The 24,218-nt window shown below is 42.3% G+C and overlaps 1 protein-coding gene across 1 annotated transcript in view; it reads right to left on the bottom strand.

The window, feature by feature from the left end:
- Positions 1-668: 668 nt before the first annotated feature.
- LOC113124157 (stromelysin-3-like) overlaps positions 669-24,218 on the bottom strand; it is a 36,548-nt gene continuing 12,998 nt past the window's right edge. The window contains exons 2-8 of the mRNA XM_026296630.2: positions 17,772-18,049; positions 14,869-15,012; positions 5,348-5,481; positions 4,985-5,190; positions 4,688-4,892; positions 3,866-4,126; positions 669-3,746 (exon numbers count right to left, since the gene is read on the bottom strand). Coding sequence (XP_026152415.1) covers positions 3,628-3,746; positions 3,866-4,126; positions 4,688-4,892; positions 4,985-5,190; positions 5,348-5,481; positions 14,869-15,012; positions 17,772-18,049 — 1,347 coding nt within the window. The 3' untranslated portion in view covers positions 669-3,627. The remainder of the gene's footprint in view (positions 3,747-3,865; positions 4,127-4,687; positions 4,893-4,984; positions 5,191-5,347; positions 5,482-14,868; positions 15,013-17,771; positions 18,050-24,218) is intronic.

Here is a 24,218-nt window from a genome sequence, read left to right as displayed (position 1 = left end):
CAACGCTGCGGGACAAGGAGCTCAGGCTGAGGGACTCTTGACGCCAGCAGCTCTGCTAATTCTGTTGGTTTAAGGGCTGTTGGGCTTAAGGGCTGCACTTAACAATTGTTGTATTTGAGTTGATTGACTTAATTCATGTTTATTAGGAAGAAAGTTTTTGTGTTCACAGTCACTTCCTGCTGATTATAGAGCTCAATATGGAAGTATTCTGAGCTTTATTTTATTGTATCTACACATGCTGCCCAAGGGTAACATAATATAAAGTCAGATCCCACTGTTCTGTAGATGACACGTAATCTTAATTCTCAGACTGAGTAATGGTGCAGCCACAGTGCCAGATATCAAAGGATTTCTAAATAATACATGCAATGCAATTTTGTGTGAACATGTGCAGGCCTGGTGTCCTTCAGGGAGAGTTTCTGCTGCTCAAAAATACATTTTTCCACAGTGGTGCAGCAAATAACATGCTGTGTATGCAGTGCATTATAATGCAAAAGGTCAGATAAAATAAAGCAGCACATGTAAGTTTTTACAAAACCACATATCAGAAGCTGTGCACAATCAAAGTTGAAGTTTGACACATAATTGACTTCCTGTAAATGTTCTCGCCTTCAATGGTCTGTGCCCTGCTGGAGTGCACCTCAAAGTTTGAAAAGCTTAGGCTCTAATTAAAAACTCTGAGTACAAATTACATTACTTGCAGAAATAGGAAAAAATTGTTGAAATATTAATTTTTTTGTTTTATTGTAAACTAAAAACCTTACAACTTTATTCACATCAGAAATACATTTTCTGATCGAAACAGCTAAATATAAAGGCAAACAGATCAGTATATGTTGAAGGTACATCAAAATAGTAAAGCATTATTCTCAGGACATATTGATTTTGGTTATAACCACAACTGACAGTCTCTAAGCTACAGCAGACTGTTATTTCTGCAGACACCACAGTGTATTTAAAAAGTCAATGCTATCATCAGTGTCCTGCACTGATTAGAAACAATAACGCACTGAATATATGAACAAAAGTAGTATTCATAAAAATATACAGTTAATCAAACCATGTGTCATTTCTCTGATTAGGACTGAAGCATTGTTTATGTCACACTGGATTTTATCATCAGCCAAGAATGAAATCTCATTGGTTTTCTAATGAAGATACAATAACAATCACAGAACTAAAACAAAGCTCTTGCACAGATCTAGTATGGCTCTATACAAATGTACCAAAGAAGTACAGTGAATAGTAAAAGAAATTTGTGTAATATATGAGGTACTGGTTTAACTTGCCTACAGAACCTAAAGTAGCACCTTAAATATTCAGAGCTGTAGTACACTGCTTCATTCACTTTCAATATGCTGTAGTGAAATTACAGAAATCAACTTGACCAAACTGACCAAATTGATTATCAATACTGTTAACTGTTGATGAATATCATTCTTTTGTCACATTTATGACATAAACTGCTGACCTACTGCTAAAAAGCAAAATCATCACAACCCTTTATCACATCTGGTGTCTGCCAGGATAACAATTTATCTATGTTCAGTTTAAAGACTAGACTGGAGTAAAGTGAATAATATGAATACATCATTATGATTGAGTATTTCTCAACAAAACCCCAAAATTGCCCCCTAAAATTTAGCAAACCCCTTTCTACTTTTGCTTTCACAATTTCTACACTGCTAAAAGGTCTTTGAGGCAGCCACAGGAAATTGTTGAGACCTACTTGGTGTTTTGAACTGCCCAGTGCGTGTGTAAGCACAAGGCCCTAATGACTCAGATCAAAGGAAACTGTGGAAGGAGGCAAAGACAGATTAACACGGATTGGAAATAAAAACAAAGACCATGATCTTTAGATATGGAAGGTTGACCAGAGATTGCAGATTTTTTGACGAGGGAGAAGGAGTCCATGTAATTTTAAGAATGTCTAACTTGGAAGTTCAAATTTGTTATGGAAAAGCCAAGAAAGCAATGTTTGATTTTTTGTCACAAGGTCTCATTTTTTTCCATTCATCATAAAATTACATAAGTCACTTTTTGCTTCTACATCATTAGTGCTCAGTGAGATAGTTTCTATACTGTGTGCTATTATTTCATTTTGTGTGAGTCATCATATTGGGACTACAAAGAGAGTTCTTGGAGGGAGATCAGGGGACAGTGAGATGAGGCTAGGGTTTCGAAATCATTACTTTCTCCAAGATTTCTTACTATAATTTAAGTCCACAGAACTGTGGAAAAATCATTATAAAATGTCATACATTCAAAATGTATGATATCAGTCTTCTGCTTTCAAGTTTAACTTACATTAAAGATACACTACACAGAACCATCAGATCATTTTTTTCAGCATAGCTACATCAAGTGTCATATGTGTTAATATTCAAAGTGGTTACATGATTGTTTGGCCATCTTTATAGTACTGACCTGCATGAAGCCTGGTAATCATAATGGATTGCCGTTTTTGTTTTCACATTATATGTTAGAAGTAACAACAAAATTGTGTTATTTGCATATTAATCACTGAAAAGCTCAACGGTGGTGTGCAGAGTAGTGCATGAGTGCAGAGTAGGCCAGACGACTGAAAACAGGGCTGAAATGCTTTCAATGTGGGCATGTCATAAACTAGCAGCTGAGTAGTCAGTAAATAGCTGCATTATAGCCAGCTGCTTGTTATATCATTTTCCATTTGTACACATTAACGAGTGTGGAGGCTTGTGTATTTAGGTTCCTGTGTAAATATACCAGTGTTGTGCTAAGTAACAATATAACAATTAATGTAACTAATTACTTTACTGTTATATATTTAGTAAAGTAATATATTGAGTAAAGAGTAATTGATTTTGATGAACTTGCCCAACAGTGCTCAGTACATAAACACACAGACTAAGAAACAGATACATGCCAACAGTCTCAACTTACCCGTTTGTTTTTTTTTTTGTTTTTTTGTTTTTTTGTTTTTAAAGGAAACAGGTTTGTTGAGATTTTCTGGGAACCACAGGGTATTTAACCCAAGATACAGCCAGTAGGAGATAGACTTTCTGCCTCTACTTCGGGTGTGGTCATTCAGAACAAATTGAATCATACCTGTGGACGTGGTCAGACATGTTGTATGGTGTGGTTTCTTGAAGCAGAGTGAAGCTTCAACTTTGCAAGTTGTTGCTTGAGTTGTCTGCTTTTCTACTGTCATTTCTACATTATACAACATCCCTACAGACTTCAACCTTACAACTCACAGAGGTCACCACAACAGATCACTCACAACAACAACCTAATTCAAGCTGTTTGCTGGTGGGTTTTGTGACTTCATCTAATCTCAAATTGACAAAACCATTCCTGGCCCTCTGAAAGAAAGTGGCTATGGAATGACTGATACTATAAACCCACATTAAAATCATGAACTTGTGTAACTAATCCGTTAAGAATGTGAAAACCGTTTATATTTCATTTACATAAAAAAAAAAATTGGTTACAGCAGGCAATGAGTTTGACAAGTTTGTTATATTCATATTAGTGTTGAGTCATCTCAATAAAATCCATAAGCCTTAGGTCAGAATCTTCTTTCTGGGTAATTAAGATGAAAAACCAACCCACAAATGTTATTCTGACACATGTGTATGAACTTGTTTAGATGGCAGAGCAGCCAAAAAAATCCATGCCAATGATGCGGGGGTAACCTTCCAGCACTTTCGACGCTACAGGGTCAAACTTCCAATAGTACAGCCCACTTAAGAAATTGGCATACCCTGGGCAAAAAAAGCAACAGTCAATAACAGAATTGCAGATCAAAACAATCTACACCTTTGGCAGCCACAAGGACAAGGAACACTAATTTGAAACTTAAAATGTAGCTTCCAGTGCTTACCATATATGTCCTGAAAAGCTGCATCAATATGGCTAGGAATTCCTTCCCAATCGTGGATGCTGCGAGGATGGACATCATTAACTCGATTCTCCTGAGGGTTGAAGGGCCAGTAAGAAGAGGACTTGAAGAGGTAGACTTCCTCGGTACGGTACTCTTTCCACTTCAAAGCTGCTTGAATATCTGTTACAGGAAGACCCAGCTGCTGCACTGAATCCGGTCCTGTTATCTTCTTCTCAGCATCAAACACCCAGTAGCTATCACCTGTCACAGCAAAAGAAGGAATGATACATTCACTGAAAATGCACACATTTACTCACTCATTTACCTGGACATGATATGTGATAATATGTCATGGAATACTGTCAAACTTTTTTTAGTCAAAACAAAACATTTACAACTAAAGAATTATATAGTTGACTAATACTAAAATGATAAGAATAAAATCTAGATTTTCATAAATAGATACATTTTTGACAATATTTCTTATTGAGCCAAATGTTTTTGCACAGTGTGAACTGTGAATTCCTTTTTGATATTTTATGTTCTCTATGTTTCTACCACAACTCTTCATTTTGAATTATAATGTAATTCCTTTCATTGCTCAGACTTTAACTGGATCTTCAACACCACTTTCACTTCAAATGATAAAGCTTATATTTAAACAGCTTGTATTTGACTATTTGTATTTTGAATACCATTTCTTTAATTTTAGAATATTTCAGCTAATTCAAACATTTGAACAGCAAATTTTCAGCAGTAAGGAAACATATATTTTCTTCAGAAAGTGAAGCCTTACAAGTTTGCTTTTGTGTAATGACCAACCTTGGAAGAACCAGATGTTGCCAGATGTGTCCTCATATGCAGCATCAATGTGGTCAGGGATGCCTCCCCAGTGCCGTGAAGTCAAGGCTGGATAGCCAGGTTGTAGCCGCCCATCACGGATACGCCAAACATATTGAGACTTAAAGAAAAACAGCTCTCCTCTGATCATTGACACAGCATCAAAGTTTGTCCTGCAGGCATCCGGCTGGGGACAGGGATATTTTTTTCAGTAGAAACTATATGATCATAAAACATATTACATGAAGCGTTGAGGACCATTCCCAGTTATTGTCTTACCATTCCAATGTCAAGTTCATTGGTCTCTGTCATCTCAGGACGAGGGGAACCGTACAGGTACTGAATACCCCTCTTGTCATCCTCACTCAGTTGCAAAGGGTAGGAGTCACTGTAGAAAGGACACATTACAGCATCAGGCTCCAGAGAATGCTGCAGCCCTAGGACATGGCCAAACTCATGAGCTGCCACCTGTAGAAGATCAGTTCCTAAATGGGACAGCAAAGAATAAACAGGCAGGGGCATTCAAATTAGCAGTTATTTTTTAGGTAAAATCAAATGAGGAAGTGCACTGAATTGTAGCCAGGTTTTGTTTGTCATAAAACAGGATCTCCATTTACCTTAGAGTAGTTCAAACATACTCACCCACATTGTTGCCTACTGTCCAATGCTCATCATAGTCAAAGTGGACTTCTCCCTGTCTGTGTGTCCGGGGGAAAAAGGCATGAGCGAGGATTCCCCCAGGACCATCAAAGGGTAGGTTGTCCCCATGCCAGTACCTACACAAGAACTTATTTTATTGTACAGAAGTGAATAGGTAATATTAAACAGATGAAACTATTTCTGTATTCTCAGCATGCTGGACATCCAGGTGGGTGGATAAAAAAAAAACTGAAAATGATTTTGCATGTCATAATCTGCGTACATTTTCAAAATTCAATTCAATTTTATTTGTATAGCGCCACATCACATTACAATCATCTCAAGGCACTTTACTAAAACTAAAAACCCAACAAATCCCTTATGAGCAAGCACTTGGCGACAGTGGAGAGGAAAAACTCCCTTTAACGGAAGAAAAAAACCTCCAGCAGAACCAGGCTCAGTTTGGGCAGCCATCTGCCTCGACCGGTTGGGGTGAGTGGATAGAGCAGAGAGAAAAGAACAGCAACAATAAACAACAAATAGACACTGCAAGTTGGTGGGGCCAGTAACTGCACATCAGCGATATACAGCTTCAGGACCAGGGACACCTGCAGAAGGTACAGAGAGAGAACAGAGAGAGGGAGAGAGCACAAACTAGGGGAGAGAGACAGCACTGTATGTGTTCACGCTTCTGCCATCTCAAAGTTATGATGTGGCCCTAGCTTCTTTCTTTTTCTGAAAAAAAAATGATGCTGGCTTTTTTCCTGTGCTGACAACAAGCCAGATGGTGCCTGTCATCTTTAGTTCTGAGGACATGACTTCTCAGATTTCCAAAAACAAATTCTAATTCTAATTCTAGTTTATCTAAAGGTTGAGTCATGGCAACTGGAGAGAGAAATGTTATTCTTAAATTGCTGAACTATTTGCCCATGCAGTCTTTCGCAGAGTGGTGAACCTCCCCCATCCTACTGTCTGACAGGCAGCCTCTCTGGGATGGGATGCTCATGACACACCCAATCATGATACTGACCTGTTGCCAGTTAAATAAATTAGCTGTGAAATGTTCCACCAGGTAGGTCTTTGACATTACACAACTTTTCCAGTCTTGTTGCCCCTGTCCAAGCTGTTTTGGAACATGCTGCTGATCTCTAATTCAGAATAAGTTTGTATATAAAATCTGTGAATGTGAAAATTAGATTAGAATATGGGATTTTCACATTTTAATCAATTTTTATTTACATTTTACGCAGTGTCCTAACCTTTTTGGAACTGGGGTTGTAAATGCATAACATGTACATGCATATCACTCACTTTATCTGAAAATGTTGTTCCCTTAAGTCCTCAGCATCCACAGCATTTTACAGTTCTTTAGCAAACCTTATTTAGATAAAGTTCTTATATTTTACATAAATATATTATTTTCATTGACATTTAAAATTAATATGTGACTTAAAAGATTACATTAGTAGTTCTTTAAGTAACTTGCACAGGTCAAGTATCAAACCAGCAGTTATGAAACTGAAATGTGGATGCACACACTGAAAAAACAGTGTTGTTATGACATGAAAGTGTTGTAAACCAAATGCCAAAATGACTAATCTGATATGATAAAAATGTAGCTGGAGGCATGTTTTCAAAAACCATGCCAAACAAGTCCTCTGTTGTTTCCATTCATGTTTGTAATCTGCTCTTGAGCTGGGATACATCTGGTTTAGTTTTCCTGGGTCCCTCTGACAAAGGACCCAAAAGAATCATGTCTGGGTCAGATTACAGAGATCATATGGAAAACTCTGACTGCTGCCAACTCTGGCTCTGTAGTTGCAGTTTTTTTTAAATCAACTGGTTATTACTTTCAGAGTGCTGAGTTCAAACAATCAGCAAGACAGCAGCATGAACTACACAGACTGAAAGAACTACACAGAATGCATTCAGTAGCCATATGTTTCAGGTTTTCTCACTCAAACAATACCCTGTGTTTTGCATGTTGAAGTATTCTAAAAACCTAAGACAAAATACTGCAAATGGTGTATGCTTTTGGGCAGCATGATGCGTTAGTGGTTAGCACTGTTGCCTCACAGCAAGAAGGTTCCTGGTTTGAAACCCAGCAGGGACCTTTCTGTGTGGAGTTTGCATGTTCTCACTGTGCCATTTCATCCTTCCTGGCTGCCCGGGTGGCGGTGCTGCAAACACTGAATGTTCCCTTCGCGCATGCACAGTTCGAGTAATTATATCAAAAAGGTCACCTGTGGCCCCGGATGACCCCCAGAGTTGATATATATTCTGGCGTAATCCGAGGCTCTTTTCCTCTTTTCTTCTTGCGCGTAGTTCGCACTGGGTGCCACTTGCATAGCAATCGACACACTTCCTGACAGTCGCTGGGAGCCCCATGACCCCATTGGTCGGAGAAGCGGAATTCCACCCTGCAGGGGCTGCAACTGTGGGTTTGTGGACCTCAGGTACGTGTTTCGGTTTCACCTTTGCTGGTTTAGACGGCGTGCGCGTCCTCTTTCCCCAGCTGCGGTGCTAATGGTCTTAGCTTTCACCCTATAACGTGCAGAAGGTACAGAGAGAGAACAGAGAGAGAGGGAGAGAGCACAAACTAGGGGAGAGATAGCACAAGGTTAGTGACATTCAATGGTGGAATATACATGGGAGAGGGGAGGAGAGGAAGAGAGAGGAAGGGAAGGGGGAGGAGGGGTAGGGGAGCTCAGGGCATCGATGGTCCTCGGCCAGTCTAGGCCTATAGCAGCATAACTAAGGGATGGTTCAGGGTTACCTGAAGCCAGCCCTAACTATATGCTTTGTCAAAGAGGAAGGTTTTAAGTCTAGCCATAAAAGTACAGAGAATGTCTGCCTCCTGAACCCAGACTGGGAGCTGGTTCCACAGGAGAGGAGCTTGATAGCTAAAGGCTCTGCCTCCCATTCTGCTTTTGGAAACTCTGGGAACCACAAGTAGACCTGCACTCTGAGAGCGAAGTGGTCTATTGGGATAATATGGTACTATTGGGTCTTTAAGGTATGAAGGAGCTTGATCATGAAGGTATTTGTATGTGAGAAGAAGGATTTTAAATTCTGTTCTGGATTTTACAGGGAGCCAATGAAGACAAGCTAATATAGTAGAAACATGATCTCTTTTGCTGGTTCCTGTCAGGACTGCAGCATTCAGGATTAACGGGAGGCTTTTTATGGAGATACTGGGACATCCAGATAGTAATGAGTTACAGCAATCTAGCCTTGAGGTAACAAATGGATGTAGGCCCAAATACAATAACTTCTGTTTTCTCTGAATTTAAAAGTAGAAAGTTACTGGTCATCCAGACCTTTATGTCAGTTAGACATGCTTGAAGTCTGGTTAACTGGTTTGTATTAACAGGTTTCATAGATAGATACAGCTGAGTGTCATCTGCATAGCAGTGGTAATTAATAGAGTGCTTCCTAATAACACTGCCTAAAGGAAGCATGTACAGGGTGAACAGAATCGGTCCTAACACAGAGCCTTGTGGAACTCCATAACTAACTTTTGTGCATGTGGAAGGTTCATCATGGACATGGACAAACTGGAATCTGTCCGATAAATAGGATTGGAACCACTTTAACGCTGTTCCTCTGATACCAGTCACATGCTCCAGTCTCTGTAATAAGATGTTGTGGTCAATAGTGTTGAATGCAGCAATAAGGTCTAGGAGGATAAGTATAGAAAGAAGTCCATTATCTGAGGCTAAGAGAAGATCGTTGGTGACTTTTGGTGACAGGGCTGTTTCTGTACTATGATGTGCTCTAAATCCTGATTGAAAATCTTCAAATAGTTCATTTCTGTGTAAGTGGTCTGATAGCTGCCTAGCAATAGCTTTATTAAGAATTTTAGAAGTAGGTAGGTTGGATATTGGTCTATAATTAGCCAAGACTCCTGGATCAAGACTAGGCTTTTTGAGTAGGGGTTTGATTACTGCAGTCTTAAAGTCCTGTGGTACGTATCCTGATACTAGAGATAAATTTACTAAGTCTAATAAAGATGAGTTAATTAATGGCAGGATGTCTTTAAGCAGTCTAGTCGGGATGTGGTCTAAGAGACACGTTGATGATTTAGATGAAGCAACTATTGATGTGAATTCAGAGAGATCTATGGGAGAGAAGCAGGCTACAGCACTGTCAACAATATGATCAATTTGATAGGGAGTAGGATTGAGGCAGCTGCCCTCCACTGTGTTGGCATAGATGTAAATAAAGATGGAATCCATCCATCCATCCATTTTCTATACCCGCTTTTTCCTGAACCAGGGTCACGGGGATCTGCTGGAACATATCCCAGCTCTGTCTCGGGTGGAAGGCAGGGGTACACCCTGGACAGGTCACCAGTCCTAAAGATGGAATCATTTTCTTAAATTTATTAACAGCATTGTCAGATAAACATCTGCTGTAGTGGAATTTTCTTCCAAATGCTGCATGATCCATTATCTTAAATTCAAATGTTATTAAAGAATGATCTGACAAAACAGGATTTGGGGGAAAACTATTAAATGTTCGATGCCATAGGTCAGAACAAGATCAAGGGTATGATTGAAACAGTGGGTGGGTTTATTAACATTTTGAGTGAAACCAATTGAATCTAATATTGAATTAAATGTAGTGCTGAAACCATTATTTTCAACATCTACATGAATGTTAAAATCTCCCACTATAATGACTTTATCTGAACTAAGCACTAAATCAGACAGGAAGTCTGGAAATTCAGTTAAAAACTCTGAGTAAGGGACGGGTGGACGGTACACAATGACAAGTAGAACTGGTTTTTGTGTTTTCCAGTTTGGATGTGAGAGGCTCAGAGTGAGGGTCTCAGAGGAGTTACAGTTTTTCTGACTGTTCTGTTTTTCTGTTCAATAAGAGGAGTGATCTTAATTTTTATTAGGTTTTTGTGAATAACTCCTCTTCTGTTAACATCTGATTTATTTGATTTATATGTTCAAGGGGCAGACACAATCGCTATGTGTTTTGACGGGGGTGACGGCTCTAAGGAAACTGCAGAGAGATGTTTTAGAGTCTCTGTGTCCCGGTCCCCACTCTGAATTGTCAAACTAGGCTGGCTAATAAACTCGGCCAAATTTCTAGAGATGATAGCCGCACCATTCAAAGTGGGATAGATGCCGTCCCTCGCTACCAGACTGGGTTTTCCCCAGAAAGTGGCCCAATTGTCTATGAAGCTAACATTTGCTGGACACCACCTAGACAGCCAGCGACGGAACGACGACATGCGGCTAAACATGTCATCGCTGGTCAGATTGGGGAGGGGTCCAGAGAAAATTACAGAGTCCAACATTAATTCGGCAAAGGTACCCACCGACTCAACAATCATTTTAGTGACCTCCGATTGGCGTAATCGGGTGTCATTGCTGCCGACGTGAATAACAATTTTTCTATATTTTACGATTAACCTTAGCCAACAGCTTCAGATTTGACTCGATGTCGCCCGCTCTGGCCCCAGGGATACATTTGACTATAATCGCTGATGTCTCTAGCTTCACGTTTCTGACTATGGAATTGCCAATTATCAGAGTCGGTTTCTCAGCGGGTGTGTCGCTGAGCGGGGAAAATCTATTAGAAACATGAACAGCCAGGTGATGAGCCGTGGGCTTCTGCTTTGGAGTATGTCTCCGTCAGACCGTCACCCAGGCTAATTCTCCAGGCTGCTCCGGAGCTGCTAACAGACCCTGAGCCTGAGCTCGGTGGCTCCACACCTGCTAATGGGGCAAGGCTAGCTGGCTTTTTTTCAAAGGTGCGGAGCCACGCTTCCAAATCAGTGATCCTCACCTCCAAAGCTACCAGAACCTTGCACTTATTACAGGTATCATTATCGCTAAAGGCGGCAGAGGAATAACTAAACATGTGGCACACCGAGCAGGAGAGAAAGAGAGAGAGAGAGAGAAGCCATGTTACTAGCTAGCTAAGCTAACTGGTAGGCTAACAAGTACTAAGTCTGGGAATAGCAATAAATAGCAAAGTAGAAAGGTACTTGACCAGTACCGGAATGTATAGTGGTTAATGAATTGTTTAGAGAGTTTAGTTTAGACTAAAGCTAGTCGGTTGCTAATCTGTAGATGAACTATACAGCACACGCAGCACGACACGCTTGCAATAGGAAGTGATTCACTTACCGGGAAACAGTTCTAACAGAGGCATCTACTGGTGACGGCAACGTTGGCACTCCCCGCTACCACTTTCTGTGTTTGACGCATTGTTCATTTGCTGCAGTTGAAACACCCTAGTTGTTTTCTGTTCTGTTTCCAAGACAGTACCTTAAGCCTCTGCTGGTGACGGCATCGTTCGCGCTTCCCACTCCCAGTTTTCAGCAGTTGGATCTCTCCTTAGATCAGAGCGACAGGGAAGTACCTGCCACTTCAGCCCGTTGTTGTTTGGTGTATTAACCTCTACTGGGTTAGTGGTGTATATGCCTGCTCCCAAGGTGTGGTGCCTTGGCTAGCAGGTTTAGTTCAGCCCTTGCTGCTTGATACTGGTGCAGACAGTGGAACCTCTCATCATGGATGGTGCTCACTGCTGTGCGACGTGTGGGGACGCACTTCAGCCTGATGATGGCCACAACCTCTGCCCCGCCTGCCTCAGGCCTGATCACCTGATTGAAGGTTTGTCTGACAACCCATGCATGAATTGCAGCTACATGCCTCGAGCACTGAGAGTAGCTAGGTTGGCGCTGCTGTCGTTGGCAAGTGAGGGTGTCCTCCCCCCGTCAGTGAGAGACGTTAGTCCCATCCCCACAGTTGCAACAACTCCCCCTAGGGAGAGGGCAAAAGCTGGACGTGGGCTCTCCTCGAAGGTCGAGCGGCTGTCCGCGGAATTAGCTGAGATGAGATCTATGTTCTTGGCTCAACACCCTGGCCCTCTCCGCCCATGCCTGGTTTAGCCCCAGAGGATGATGTCCTTTCACTGGTCACCTCGGCCTCCCAATTTCCTGTGGATACTGAGGAGGGGGCCTCTCGGGCTTCAGAAGCGAGCTCAGTTTCCTCTGGTCAGAGTGACACAGGTGATAATTCTACGCAATGCCTCATGCGCATGGCTCTGGAGCGCTTGAAAATAGAAGTCCCACAACAAGCTGACTCAGCCCCACAGAGCGCTTTCTTTAGGTGTGGACCATCCCCTACGGCTTTTGTTGTTGCCCCTTCCAAGGAATATCTGAATTACATGCCTGCTAGAGGGACCCCAGTCACGGCTTTCAGCGGATGGTCAAGCCCTGGCAAAACCCCCAAGGGCAGTGGGGGCAGGGCATGAGACTTCTGGGCTGGCCACCAGGTTTTTCTCCCAGCAACACCTCAGCTCTCACTTCAGACCCATGGGTTGCCACCTTGCCACCTTGACTCATGGGTACAAGTTGCAGTTCCGATGCCGGCACCCTATTTCGAGCCGGGTAAAAATGGTTCATCAGTGACCTGGTAAGAGCCCTGGTGCTGGATCAAAAGTTATCCGCCCTCCTGGCCAAGGGCACGATTGAGGCAGTAGACCCTCTGTTGCAACCTAGAGGCTACTATTCCCCATACTTCCTTGTTCCAAAAAAGAATGAAATATACCTACTAGGAGAGCGGAACCAGCTCGGGGACTCCCTCTCTCAGCAGTTACCCTTTCCGGGGGAGTGGCGTTTCCACCCAGGGGTGGTACACAAAATCTGGAGCCTCTATGGCAGGGCAGGAATAGATCTGTTTGCCTCGCAGGAGTCAACTCACTGTCCCCTCTGGTTTTCCCTGGCAGGGATGACAGGCCCCCTGAGCCAGGATGCCCTAGCCCATCCCTGGCCTCAGGGTTTCTTGTATGCCTTCCCACCACTATCTTTAGTCGTTCCAACACTCCAGCGGGTTCTTCAAGAGGGTCTGTCGCGGCATGCCATGGCACCTTCCGGACAGGGAAGCTCTTCTGTCCCAGCTGGGAAGGAGGATCTGGCACCCCAATTCTTGACGCCTCCAGCTGTGGGTCTGACTGCTGGATCATGCAGCAGCTGACTGTTCTTACAAAGCCATCAGGCAGACCATCCTGAACACAAGGGCAATGTCCACTCGTCAGCAGTATGAGATCAGGTGGAAACTGTTCTCACAGTGGTGTGAGATTCTGAAGTTCCTTCAGTTCCTCCTGGAGAGGGGCTGATCTCCCTTTACCCTAAAAGTTTACATGGCTGCAATATCATGTCACCATGCTGGGGTGGACAACAGCACAGTGGAAAGTGTCTTTTTCAAAAGGGTGTCCGACAGTTGCACCCCCCGACAGTGCCACAATCCCGGCATGGGACCTGCTTCTGGTGCTGGAGGCTCTATGCAGGCCTCCTTTTGAGCCTTTGTTACGGGCAGAGCTGAAGGGGGTGTCACGTAAGACTTTGTTCTTTCTGGCCATTACTTCAGCAAAACGCATCAGCAAGTTGCATGCCCTTTCAGTCAGTGACACGTGCCTAAAAGGGGCCCAGACGACTTGGGCATTACACTTTGGCCGAACGCATCCTTCCTCCTGAAGGTACTGTCTCGCTTACACTGCAACCAGCCCATAAGACTGGCACATTTTCCAGGTTCTACAGGGTGAATGTTGTAACCCCTCAACCACTGGATGTGGTCCTCCGGCCAGAGGCCTTGGGGTCTACTCCGTGAGGTATGTACTCAGGATTCCTCGTGACTTCGCTGATATGAGCCATTCAGTGCTTGCACCACCGTCCTCTGGCGGCCAGGAAGGATGAAATAGAATGAGTTATGCATGTAACTATGGTTCTATGAATCCTGAATGACCGCCAGAGCTCTCTTGTCCCTCAGAATCCTTGCGTTCTCGCGAGAAGATTCTGTAGGAAAAGAGCCTCGGATGACGCAGAATATGTATCACCTTTGGGGGTCATCCGGGGTCACAGGTGACCTTTTTGATATAATTACTCGAACTGCGCATGCGCAAAAGGAACATTCAGTGCTTGCAGCACCGCCCTCTGGCGGTCATTCAGGATTCATAGAACCGTTGTTACATGCATAACTCTCATTTTGCCCCGGTACTCTGGTTTCCTCCCACAATCCAAAAACATGTATGTCAGGTTGACTGGCGACTCTAAATTGCCCATAGGAGTGAGTGTGAGTGTGTGAGGTTGTTTGACTCTGTGTGGCCCTGTGATGGACTGGTGACCTGTCCAGGGTCTAGCCCTGCCTTTCACCCAAAGATAGCTGGGATAGGAGATATATCAATCACACTTATTATTTTTAGGCTTTCACACAATAACCTACAGTATGAAAATGTAAGGATTTTATTAAATAATAGCTGATAGGGTAGAGGAAGGTAAATTGTTGCTGCTGACTGGCTATTTAGAGAGCACCTGAGGGTTACAGAGGTTACTCAGAGAAGGTCACTTAATAAAGGTGTCTTATTTTTCAGTTCAAACAAACTTTCTTGCTCTAACTCTGTTTGGTCCACTCCTAAATCCTAGATTTTCTGAAAACTGCTCTATCCTAGTGACAAAAAATGACTATAACCAATCTTGTTACCTGCTGGTGATTGGTTTTTACCTGTTGAAGTCAATAATGATGTCAGCTTTCTCTTTGGTGACCTCCCTGAACCTCAGAGGAGTCACAGCACTCCACACACCTAATGCTTCATGGAAGACAAGGCGCACTTTGTCTTCACTCATCTGCCAGGGGAAACGTACAATCCTATTGGACAAAAACACACACACAGCAATTTAGTTAAGAACATATTTGTATCCTATTCCTGTACGTGAAGCCAAATTTTTGGATTCGCCATACCTACCTAGATTTCAATTCAATTCAATTTTATTTGTATAGCGCCACATCACAATACAAATCATCTCAAGGCACTTTACAAAAACCAAAAACTAAAAACCCAACAAATCCCTTATGAGCAAGCACTTGGTGACAGTGGAGAGGAAAAACTCCCTTTAACGGAAGAAAAAACCTCCAGCAGAACCAGGCTCAGTTTGGGTGGCCATCTGCCTCGACCGGTTGGGGTGAGTAGATTTGGGTTCAAGATGTTGGTGTCATAAATCTGAGAGACTTTATGCAACCAACTGACTGAATTTATTTGCAGATTTATATATTTTATTACAGAATCATATTCAATGGAATGATAAGTATTATTAGAATACTCAGAATTTACTAGAATACACCTTTACTTTATATAACTTCAAAATGCAAAAAAGGGAGGACAAAAGGTGTGTACTAAATTTGAAGACAATTCGACACACCTTTTGTCCTCCCAGGTCAAATTTACCCATTCTGTTCTGACTGCTTATAAAGCATGAGGTATAAAATGAAATAAAAGTTTGCGAGGTTCATCATATGGGTTCCTCTTTTCTCAACATGTTGTAATGACAGAGTGAAGCTCAGTGAGAGCTTCAGCATTATTTCTGTCCTGTTTTTAGGTTTGTTATAATCTGAACATAAGAACAAAGCGCTCTAGCCCCTACAATGATTACTGTATTTCATAATAAGAAAAAACTCATGACTCAAAAAAGAAAAAAATCAAGACCACACTATCCACATTAAAGGGAATTAGTTTTCAACAAGTGCTAAACTAAACTGCAACTATACTACCCACCTTCAAGCTAACTGACTAGCCTTAATACAGGAGACATGTTAACTCAGCCTGAGATATTAGACGTTTCTGGTGCTGCTGAATATTGTTTTCCACCAGTAAATATGATCAAAACACCACAGTAAACTAATAACATTTCCAACACTAAGAAGCAAAAACAAGCATTATGTCTGATAGGTACTTAAAAATTATAACAATTTGATTCATTTTGATTGCGTTTATATTAGACAATGGCCAGTTTTATTGTTATTATGGGTTCTCACTTCATTGTAAATGACTGCAAATTACTGTTTAAAGTGACCTTCAGTAACAATTTGTGTCATTTTCATGAACCTGAGTAGATGGTGATGCCAGAGCTGCAGCTCTGTGCCTGTTTCTTAAACTGAAGTTGCTACTGATTCATTTTATTTACAGTACTATAATATGAGATAGTTACCCAGGTTACACGCCAGCAGTTTTATTCACAAAGCTTCCTAGTTAGAGTTTCTCTTAGTAATGTTGTCATGAGCCATGTCCTGGCATCCTGTTTGGGAGTTTTATTTTGTGTTTATTTCCTGTATCCACTCTAGTTAATTCTAGGTAACTGTTTTATCACTCTGATGGGTTTCACCTGTGTCTGTTTTGGTTCCTTGGTTTTCTCCTCACCTCCCCACCTCCCCACCTGATGAAGTAATGCCTTACTGCTCAAAATTAAAGCTCTCTCACACATGACTTTATGTTAAGAACTTTGTTCCTCTGCAGTTGGCTTTTCTGGTTCTTCACCTGCTTCCATTGCTTTTTGCTTGCTCTTTACATATCAACCAACACTATAGTTTAAATAGACCGGTCAGCAATTCATTGATTTAAGGTGAGCCATTAAGAACTAAAATTACCACCATGGTAAGAAAACATAATATAACTGCTACTGAACCACATAATTTACAAAGCCAAATTATTGAGAAAGTATCTTGTAATTCTGAGATTTTTTGTTCTAGTGGCAGAAATGGGCTTCCATAGTCTAAGCTGCTTTCCCCATGATCATTTTCTTTCTCTTATTTGGTAGCCTAATTTTACTATTTTTAATGACATGACTGACATCACTTGATGCCCTCACCAACAGCATCAGTGCAACTGCAACAATTGGAAACAAAATTTTTTTCCCACTAAACCACCGGGGTTGGTTAAAAAAAATACTATTTGTTCAGCCAATAGTAACAACTTACTTGACAGTAACAGAAATGTTCTAATTCCAGGCTTTCAAGGACTGTCTCCATGTTGAGGTCCTAGTATCTTAGTTCCAGCAATGATGTCATTTTGTACTAACAGACACTGAGCTTTTTCATCCTGTTCAGCTTTGTGGACAAGCTCAGACACAGCACACAGGATGTATTATGAACTTCTGTCAAGCCTTACTTGACAGCCTGACAACACGTTAATGGTGAGCCTTTTGGATGTTGGGTGGGATAACAGTAAATAAAAGAAACAGAGAGCAGAGTTTAAGCTGCCCTGCTGTGATGTTATATACAAAATCACTCCCAAGTGATATTAACTGATGCTCTTGGACACATACACAACACTAGTATACAGTAGATGATTACTCTGCTTGCTGGTCTGATAAGCTCGACACAAAAATAGTGTTTGATTGAGTATATTATTATTATATTATTAGTAGTATTTTTCTAATTTTCTAATTTTACTGATTGAGCTGAGAGATTCATCTTTAGTATATTTACAAAAGAAAAATAAACAAGAAACTCTGATTGTTGAAACAGCTCATGTCAGCAGTGTACTCATGACTAAAACACTGACAAAAGCTACTGTAAACAACTGCATAACTGGAGAAGCTAATGTACGTACAAGCAAAATGTTTGCTGCTTACCGGTAAGTGAGGTCAGTCTTTTCCCAGCGCCCTCCAAACAGTGCAAACCGCTTCCTACGCTGCTGTCTACTCTGGCCTATCATTTTCAAGTTGGAGTTTGACAGATCTACCTGCAGTACAGTGGGGAAGTCTGGGACTCCACAGCGAGGACGCTTCCAGGACTCTGTGACATTTTTAGATGCCATTACAGACTTCAAATGGTGCTCTTTGTTTAGTGTGTCCTGTTCATGTCGGTCCCTCTTCTTCAGACCAATATGACTGTTGCTGTAAGGCCATCCCTGCAAACACAGGCAGTATCACATTAGTAAATACTAGGTATTTGCAATGTCAATTTTTATGCTGAGAATACTTTGCTACAACGCATCAGTTCTAATGCAGACCAGGCCTTCTCTAGGTTAGGAGATAACTTGCTCCAACCTCTTGCCTGCATTTTACTAGAGTACAAAATAGTTGTGGGCGGTATGACCAAAAATCTATATCACAGTATTTTTCAAAACAAGATCCTCTTATGAAGAAGAGAAAAAAAAGGACCGTGACGTCGCCCAGTATGGCAAAGCCAACCGGGTCAAGCCCGAAATGGCGTCATACGGCCACCCTTCTGTGGGTCCATCTCCCGCAGGAGGATCCATAAGGGGCTGGTGCATTGTGGATCGGGCAGTAGTCGAAGGTGGGGCCCTTGATGGCCTGATCCCTGGATGATAAAACTGGCTCGAGGGCTCAGCTCAGCTGCAAGGTGTTAGAGTTTTCCCCATTGAATGAAAGGGTCGCTTCCCTGCGCCTTCGGGTCATGGACAGGTCTGTCACTGTCAGCCTATGGGCTGAGCTGCAATACAGAGTACCTGGCCTTTTTGGAGTCTCTGGGAAGGGTGCTGAAAGGTGCTCCAGCTGTTGTTGGACTTCTGTGCTAGTCACAGTTTGTCAATAAGTGTCTGTTCAAGCATAAGGGTGTCCATCGGTGCACATGGCACGAGGACACCCTAGGCCAGACGTTGATGATCAACTTTGTGGTTGTGTCATCTGACCTTCATATGTCTTGGACACTCGTGTGAAGAGAAGGGAAGAGTTGTCAACTGATCACCACCTGGTGGTGAGTTGAGCAACTGTGTCGCTCATGACATTCTGTGGGAGGTGCTCCGGGAGTATGTGGTCCAGGGCCCTTTGCTAAGGGCCATCCGGTCTCTGTACAACCGGACCAGGAGCTTGGGTCGCATTTCCGGAAGTAAGTCAGACCTGTTCCCAGTGCACTTCTGGAGGACTGCCCTTAGTCACCGGTTCTGTTCGTTATTTTTATGGACAGAATTTCTAGATGCAGCCAGGGGCTGGAGGGAGTCCAGTTCGGGGACCACAGGATTTCATCTCTTTTTGCAAATAATGTTATCCTGTTGGCTCCATCGAGCATGCACTGGGGCAGTGTGCAACCGAGTGTGAAGCGACTGGGATAAGAATCAACACCTCCAAGTTTGAGGTCATGGTTCTTAACTGGAATAAGGTGGCTTGTAATCTCCAGTTCAAGGGAGAGCTCCTGCCTCAGGTGGAGGAGTTTAAGTATCTTGGGATGCTGTTCACGAGTAAGGGAAAGATGGATCGTGAGACTGACAGACGGATCGGTGCATCGGAAGCAGCAACCGGTCAATCTACATTCCTACTCTCAACTACGGCCATGAGCTCTGGGTCATGACCAGAAGGAGGAGCCAGCTGAGGTGGCTCGGGCATCTCGGGCATCCAGATGCCTCCCGTGCGCCTCCCTGGGAAGGTGTTCCAGGCAGCTGGAGAAAGTGTCCAGGGAAAATGAAGTCTGGGCATCCCTGCTTAGGCTACTGCCCCCACGACCTTGCCATGGATAAGCGGAAGAAGATAGATGGATGGATGGATATTTTTCAAAATTATACCGGTTTGATGCATTTTTTTATGCATGACTCTGTGTTAACCACATTTTCTACTGATTGAGAAAGGAAATACTAGGTGGTGGAATAAATTTCTTGTGTTGCCGCCTCAAGCGATAACTTTAGCCCTGCAACGTTTGCAAAATATAGTCGTTAACTATTAGTAGATTTTTTTGAAACCAAAGTACCTCCAAACAACAGACACAGCTCCTCTTTTTGGCACAAGATCTTCTGTCAGCTGTGTCAGTTTGTGTCAGAATTTTTGTCGTTTTCTTGTCTTGTCATTTTCTCATCTGTCCCCTCCATCTTCACTGGCACACATACAGCTCTGCCCTCACCATGCATATTTAGTATGGTTTAGCAGGGCAGCAGTGAAAAGGACCCCCTCTCAAACAATGTCGCGCCACGCTGCTTTCCGACCCTTGTGTAAGCGGCATACACATGTATTTAGGTATGTTAAAAATTCATATAAGAAAAATAAACACCAGTATTCGGTTTGAATCGCTATACCGCACAGCGCTTGTACAAAACTTTGCTCTGGCCACAGCTCTCAAAAGAAGTCTAATTGTTATAATATAGCAGTGCACAAATATTTATTCAAAAATCAAAATGTCACAGTGCCATTTGAATTTAAAGGAACATCCCCAAAACAGTAGGAAATGCTACAGTGCATTACAGTAATAAAATTTTGAATGACTAAAAGCATAAATAATCTTTTCCAAAACAAGGTAGGATAAAGACAGTTCGATTTTATAAATTAATGTAACGTGAATAAAACAGGACTGGACCCCATTATTTATCTGACCTCTAAAACGCAACTTAAAATCAAATAATACACCAAGATTTCTAGCACTAGATGTGACATTGATTGCAAGTCCCATGAGCTCTGAGCTCAACTGATTACTAAAACCAGGAGGTCCAAGAGGAATAACCTCTGTTTTGGAATCATTAAACATGAGGTAGTTGCTTGCTATCCAGTTTTTAATTTGATTAAAACATTCATGGACATTATTCAGACTGGAGTTACAGTGCTACATGCTGCTCTCTACACTTTTCCTGTAGCTGGCGCAAGGAGAAGATCATGTCCACTGTATACCTCAGTGTGGGAAACCTCTGATTTTGGTATGGTGGATCTTCTTGGGCAGCAGTCTCACTCCGCTGACCACAAGGTGTCAGGATCCATGTTTTGAGTTCCTGTTTTATGCTTTTACTTTGTAGGTTCCTTTAGGATTTGGTTTGGTTTTGTCTTTTTCCACTTTACTTTGACCCAATTAGTTCATTGTTTTCACCTGTCCCTCGTTCGTGTTCGTTCCTTCATATTCCTTTGTTCTGTCACAGTTCTTTGCTAGATCATCTGCTCAACAGGCTTTTGTTGCGATCCCTGCCGGACATCTTTTGATTATCAACTGCCCAGAATTGCCTTGCCTTTTCCTTTTTGAGATTTTGATCATGGACTGGTTTTTGTTCTCCCAAGTTTAAGTTAAGTTATCTGCCTCTGTTTTGTATGTGCTTTTCTCCATGTCTTGTGTTCCTGTTTAGCTCCCTGGCGTTCATGTTTAGTTCCCTTGTTCGCCATGTTGCAGCTGCAAAGCCCATGTCAGTGTTCAATGCAAGTGTAAATGATATCTCTTTCTATGACTTCTGTGGTCATGTAAGCATGGGAGAAGAGTTCCTGCGCCTTGCCAAAAAAATGTCCTTAACAGTATTAATTTCGTTGACGAAATATTTTCGTTATAATTTTCGTCAATGACGTTTTCACTGACAATGTTATTGATTTGATGTGGCTGTTAAAATTCAGGTCTGAGTCCATGATTACCCCTAGATTTCTAACCTGATTTTTAGATTTTAGAGAAGGAGACTCGAGGTGCCTGCTGACACTTTCTCTTTGTTTCTGTGGCCCAAAGATAATTACGTCAGTCTTGTCACTGTTTATTTAGAGAAAGTTATTTTGCATCCACGCAGTGATCTGTTCAATGCAGTGACACAGTGAATCGAATGGTCCATATTCACTGCTGTGAGTGTGTGTAAATGTAAATCTGAGTGTCATCTGCATAGTTATGGTAGGACACATTATTGCTGCATATTAACTGGCCTAAACATGTAAAGATTGAACAAGAGAGGTCCCAGGATGGACCCCTGGGGGGACCCCACATGTTAACGCCGTTTGGTCTGAGACACAGTTATCAATTTTAAGTACATCCTGTCTTCAAGATAGGAATTAAACCATTTAAGGGCAGTATCAGAAATGCCTAACCAGTCCTCTAACCTTTGTAACAGGATCACATGGTCCACTGTGTCAAATGCAGCACTCCATCCAATAGTACTAAGACAGAGACTCTGCCAGTGTTAGTGTTCAGACAAATGTCATTTGTCACCTTGATGAGGGCAGTCTCAGTGTTGTGATGGCACCTAAAACCTGACTGAAAATCACCAAAGCAGTTGTTTAACAGGAGAAAGTCAGTAAGTTGTTGGTAAACAACTTTTTCAAGGATTTTGCCTAAAAACGGCAGGTTTGATATGGTCCGGTAGTTGTTCAGTACTGTGGCATCAAGACTGCTCTTCAGGAGAGACAGCAATTTTCAATACCCTTGGAAATGTTCCAGACTGTAATGGATTAACTAATTGAGTGAATTGTGGTAACTGCTTAGTACTGATTTCATGAATCTAGTGGGTAAAACATTGAAGCAGCAGGTGGATGAACTCAGAGTGGAGATGATCGCTTCAACTGTTTTGTCATTTACAGGTGTAAAATGTGTTAGTTCTACCAAGTGTTTCCTGGATGGCTGCAAAGTTATCATCTGTGTTGTGCAATTTAGTGCATGTTTAATATCCTGAACCTTGTCATTAAAAAATAAAACAAACTCATTTCATTTAGATGTTGAAATTAGTTCTGATGGCAATGGAGATGTAGGGTTTGTTAATCTACTCACTTTAGCAAACAGGGCACGTGCGTTGTTACTGCTGTTGATGATTTCAGAAAAATACATTTCTCTCTTTCTATGTAGAGTTTTATTGAACACACACAACATCTGCTTATAAATGTCATAATGAACCTGGAGCTTTGATTTACAGCATTTTTGTTCGGCCCTCCGGCACTCCCTTTTCTGTGCCCTGACCAAGTCATCATTTCTCCATCTGAGATCAATGTGAGACAACCAGCACAGTCCTAGGTTACTTGTCTGACCTCGGGCTTACTGACGGTCCATCCCGTTGTGGGCTGGTCCGACTGCAGTCTGCTGGCCTGGAGTCCATTAGTTGCCTCCTCGCTGGTGATTGGTTCACAGTCCCCTGATTGTGATGGTGCAGTCTCACTGGTCTGTGTGAATCAAGAGACTAACGCCACACCAGCATAGGGAGCTCTCACCTGAATACTGACTGGTATTCTCTCCCTTTGCGTCTATGCTCATTTCTGGTTTGCGCAACCATTTAAGCCCGGCCAAACCAATCTAGCATTGCAAAGTGTTGCCAGTTATCCTGCCTTACTGAGCATTCCCACTACATAGTCTTGCTACTACGTGTATGACTCCTCACCTGACTCTCTGGACCATTGCCTCTTGGATTACCCTCTTGCTTGTTTATTGAGCGGACTGACTACGGTAACTTTGACTACTTTGTTTTGGAACTCGACCCAGAGTGCAACCTCACGACTCAGATTGTTGAACTCTGTAACTATTGTCTTCTGCAAATGGATTCTAATTCGACTCCTACCACAAGCATGTTACAGAATACTTCGCCTACCATGAATCCAACAGAAGCGTCCCAGCTCCAGGTGGCTTTCACTTATCCAAGTGAAATACTTCAGGATTACCAAGATCAGCTCATCAAGCTTCAATCACTAAATGAGCACCTGACCCATTACATTTGATCACTCCCACCTGCCTGAGACTCGGTCCATCCCCGCTGTGGGCACCAGTAATGCCTACGAAGTTTGATGGTTCAGCGAAACAATGCCAGGGTTTTCTTTGACAAATAGAACTTTTTTTGATAAGCAGAATGAACAATTTCCCTCTGATGGAAATAAATGCTGTTTCCTGATGTCACTGGTCACTGCAAAAGTGTTAGACTGGGCTGCAGCGGTCTGGGAGACAGACCAATTATTAAGTACTTCCCACAAGTCATATTTTGTTACGAGAAGTGTTTGAATACCCCACTGGGGACAAAGACATTTCCACGCAACTGCTTCACATGTCTCAAGGTAATCGAACAGTTGCGGATTATGCTATTGAATTCAGAACACTCGCTGCTCAGAGCAGCTGGAATAATGTTTCTCTGAAAGCTGTGTTTTGACAGAGTTCAAATCTGGGTCTTCAAACTGAACTAGCCTGCAAGAGGGTTAAATAGTTCACTCTAGGAATACATAACCCTTGCTAGCGAAATAGATAACCTCATGAGGAACACACCCACTAGGAAGACTCTCCCCTCCCGACAGGCTAGCGTCCCAATTCAACCTTTGCTATTACTGCAGTGAAGCCAGCCACTACAGCACAACTTATTCTTGCAAAGCTCGGAGATACAATAAGGTTACTAAACGGGTGAAAATGTTCTTATCTCTCTAACAAGTCAT

Source organism: Mastacembelus armatus, chromosome 12, assembly GCF_900324485.2.
Source record: "Mastacembelus armatus chromosome 12, fMasArm1.2, whole genome shotgun sequence".
Lineage (NCBI taxonomy): Eukaryota > Metazoa > Chordata > Actinopteri > Synbranchiformes > Mastacembelidae > Mastacembelus > Mastacembelus armatus.
This window is presented reverse-complemented; position numbering and strand designations above follow the sequence as displayed.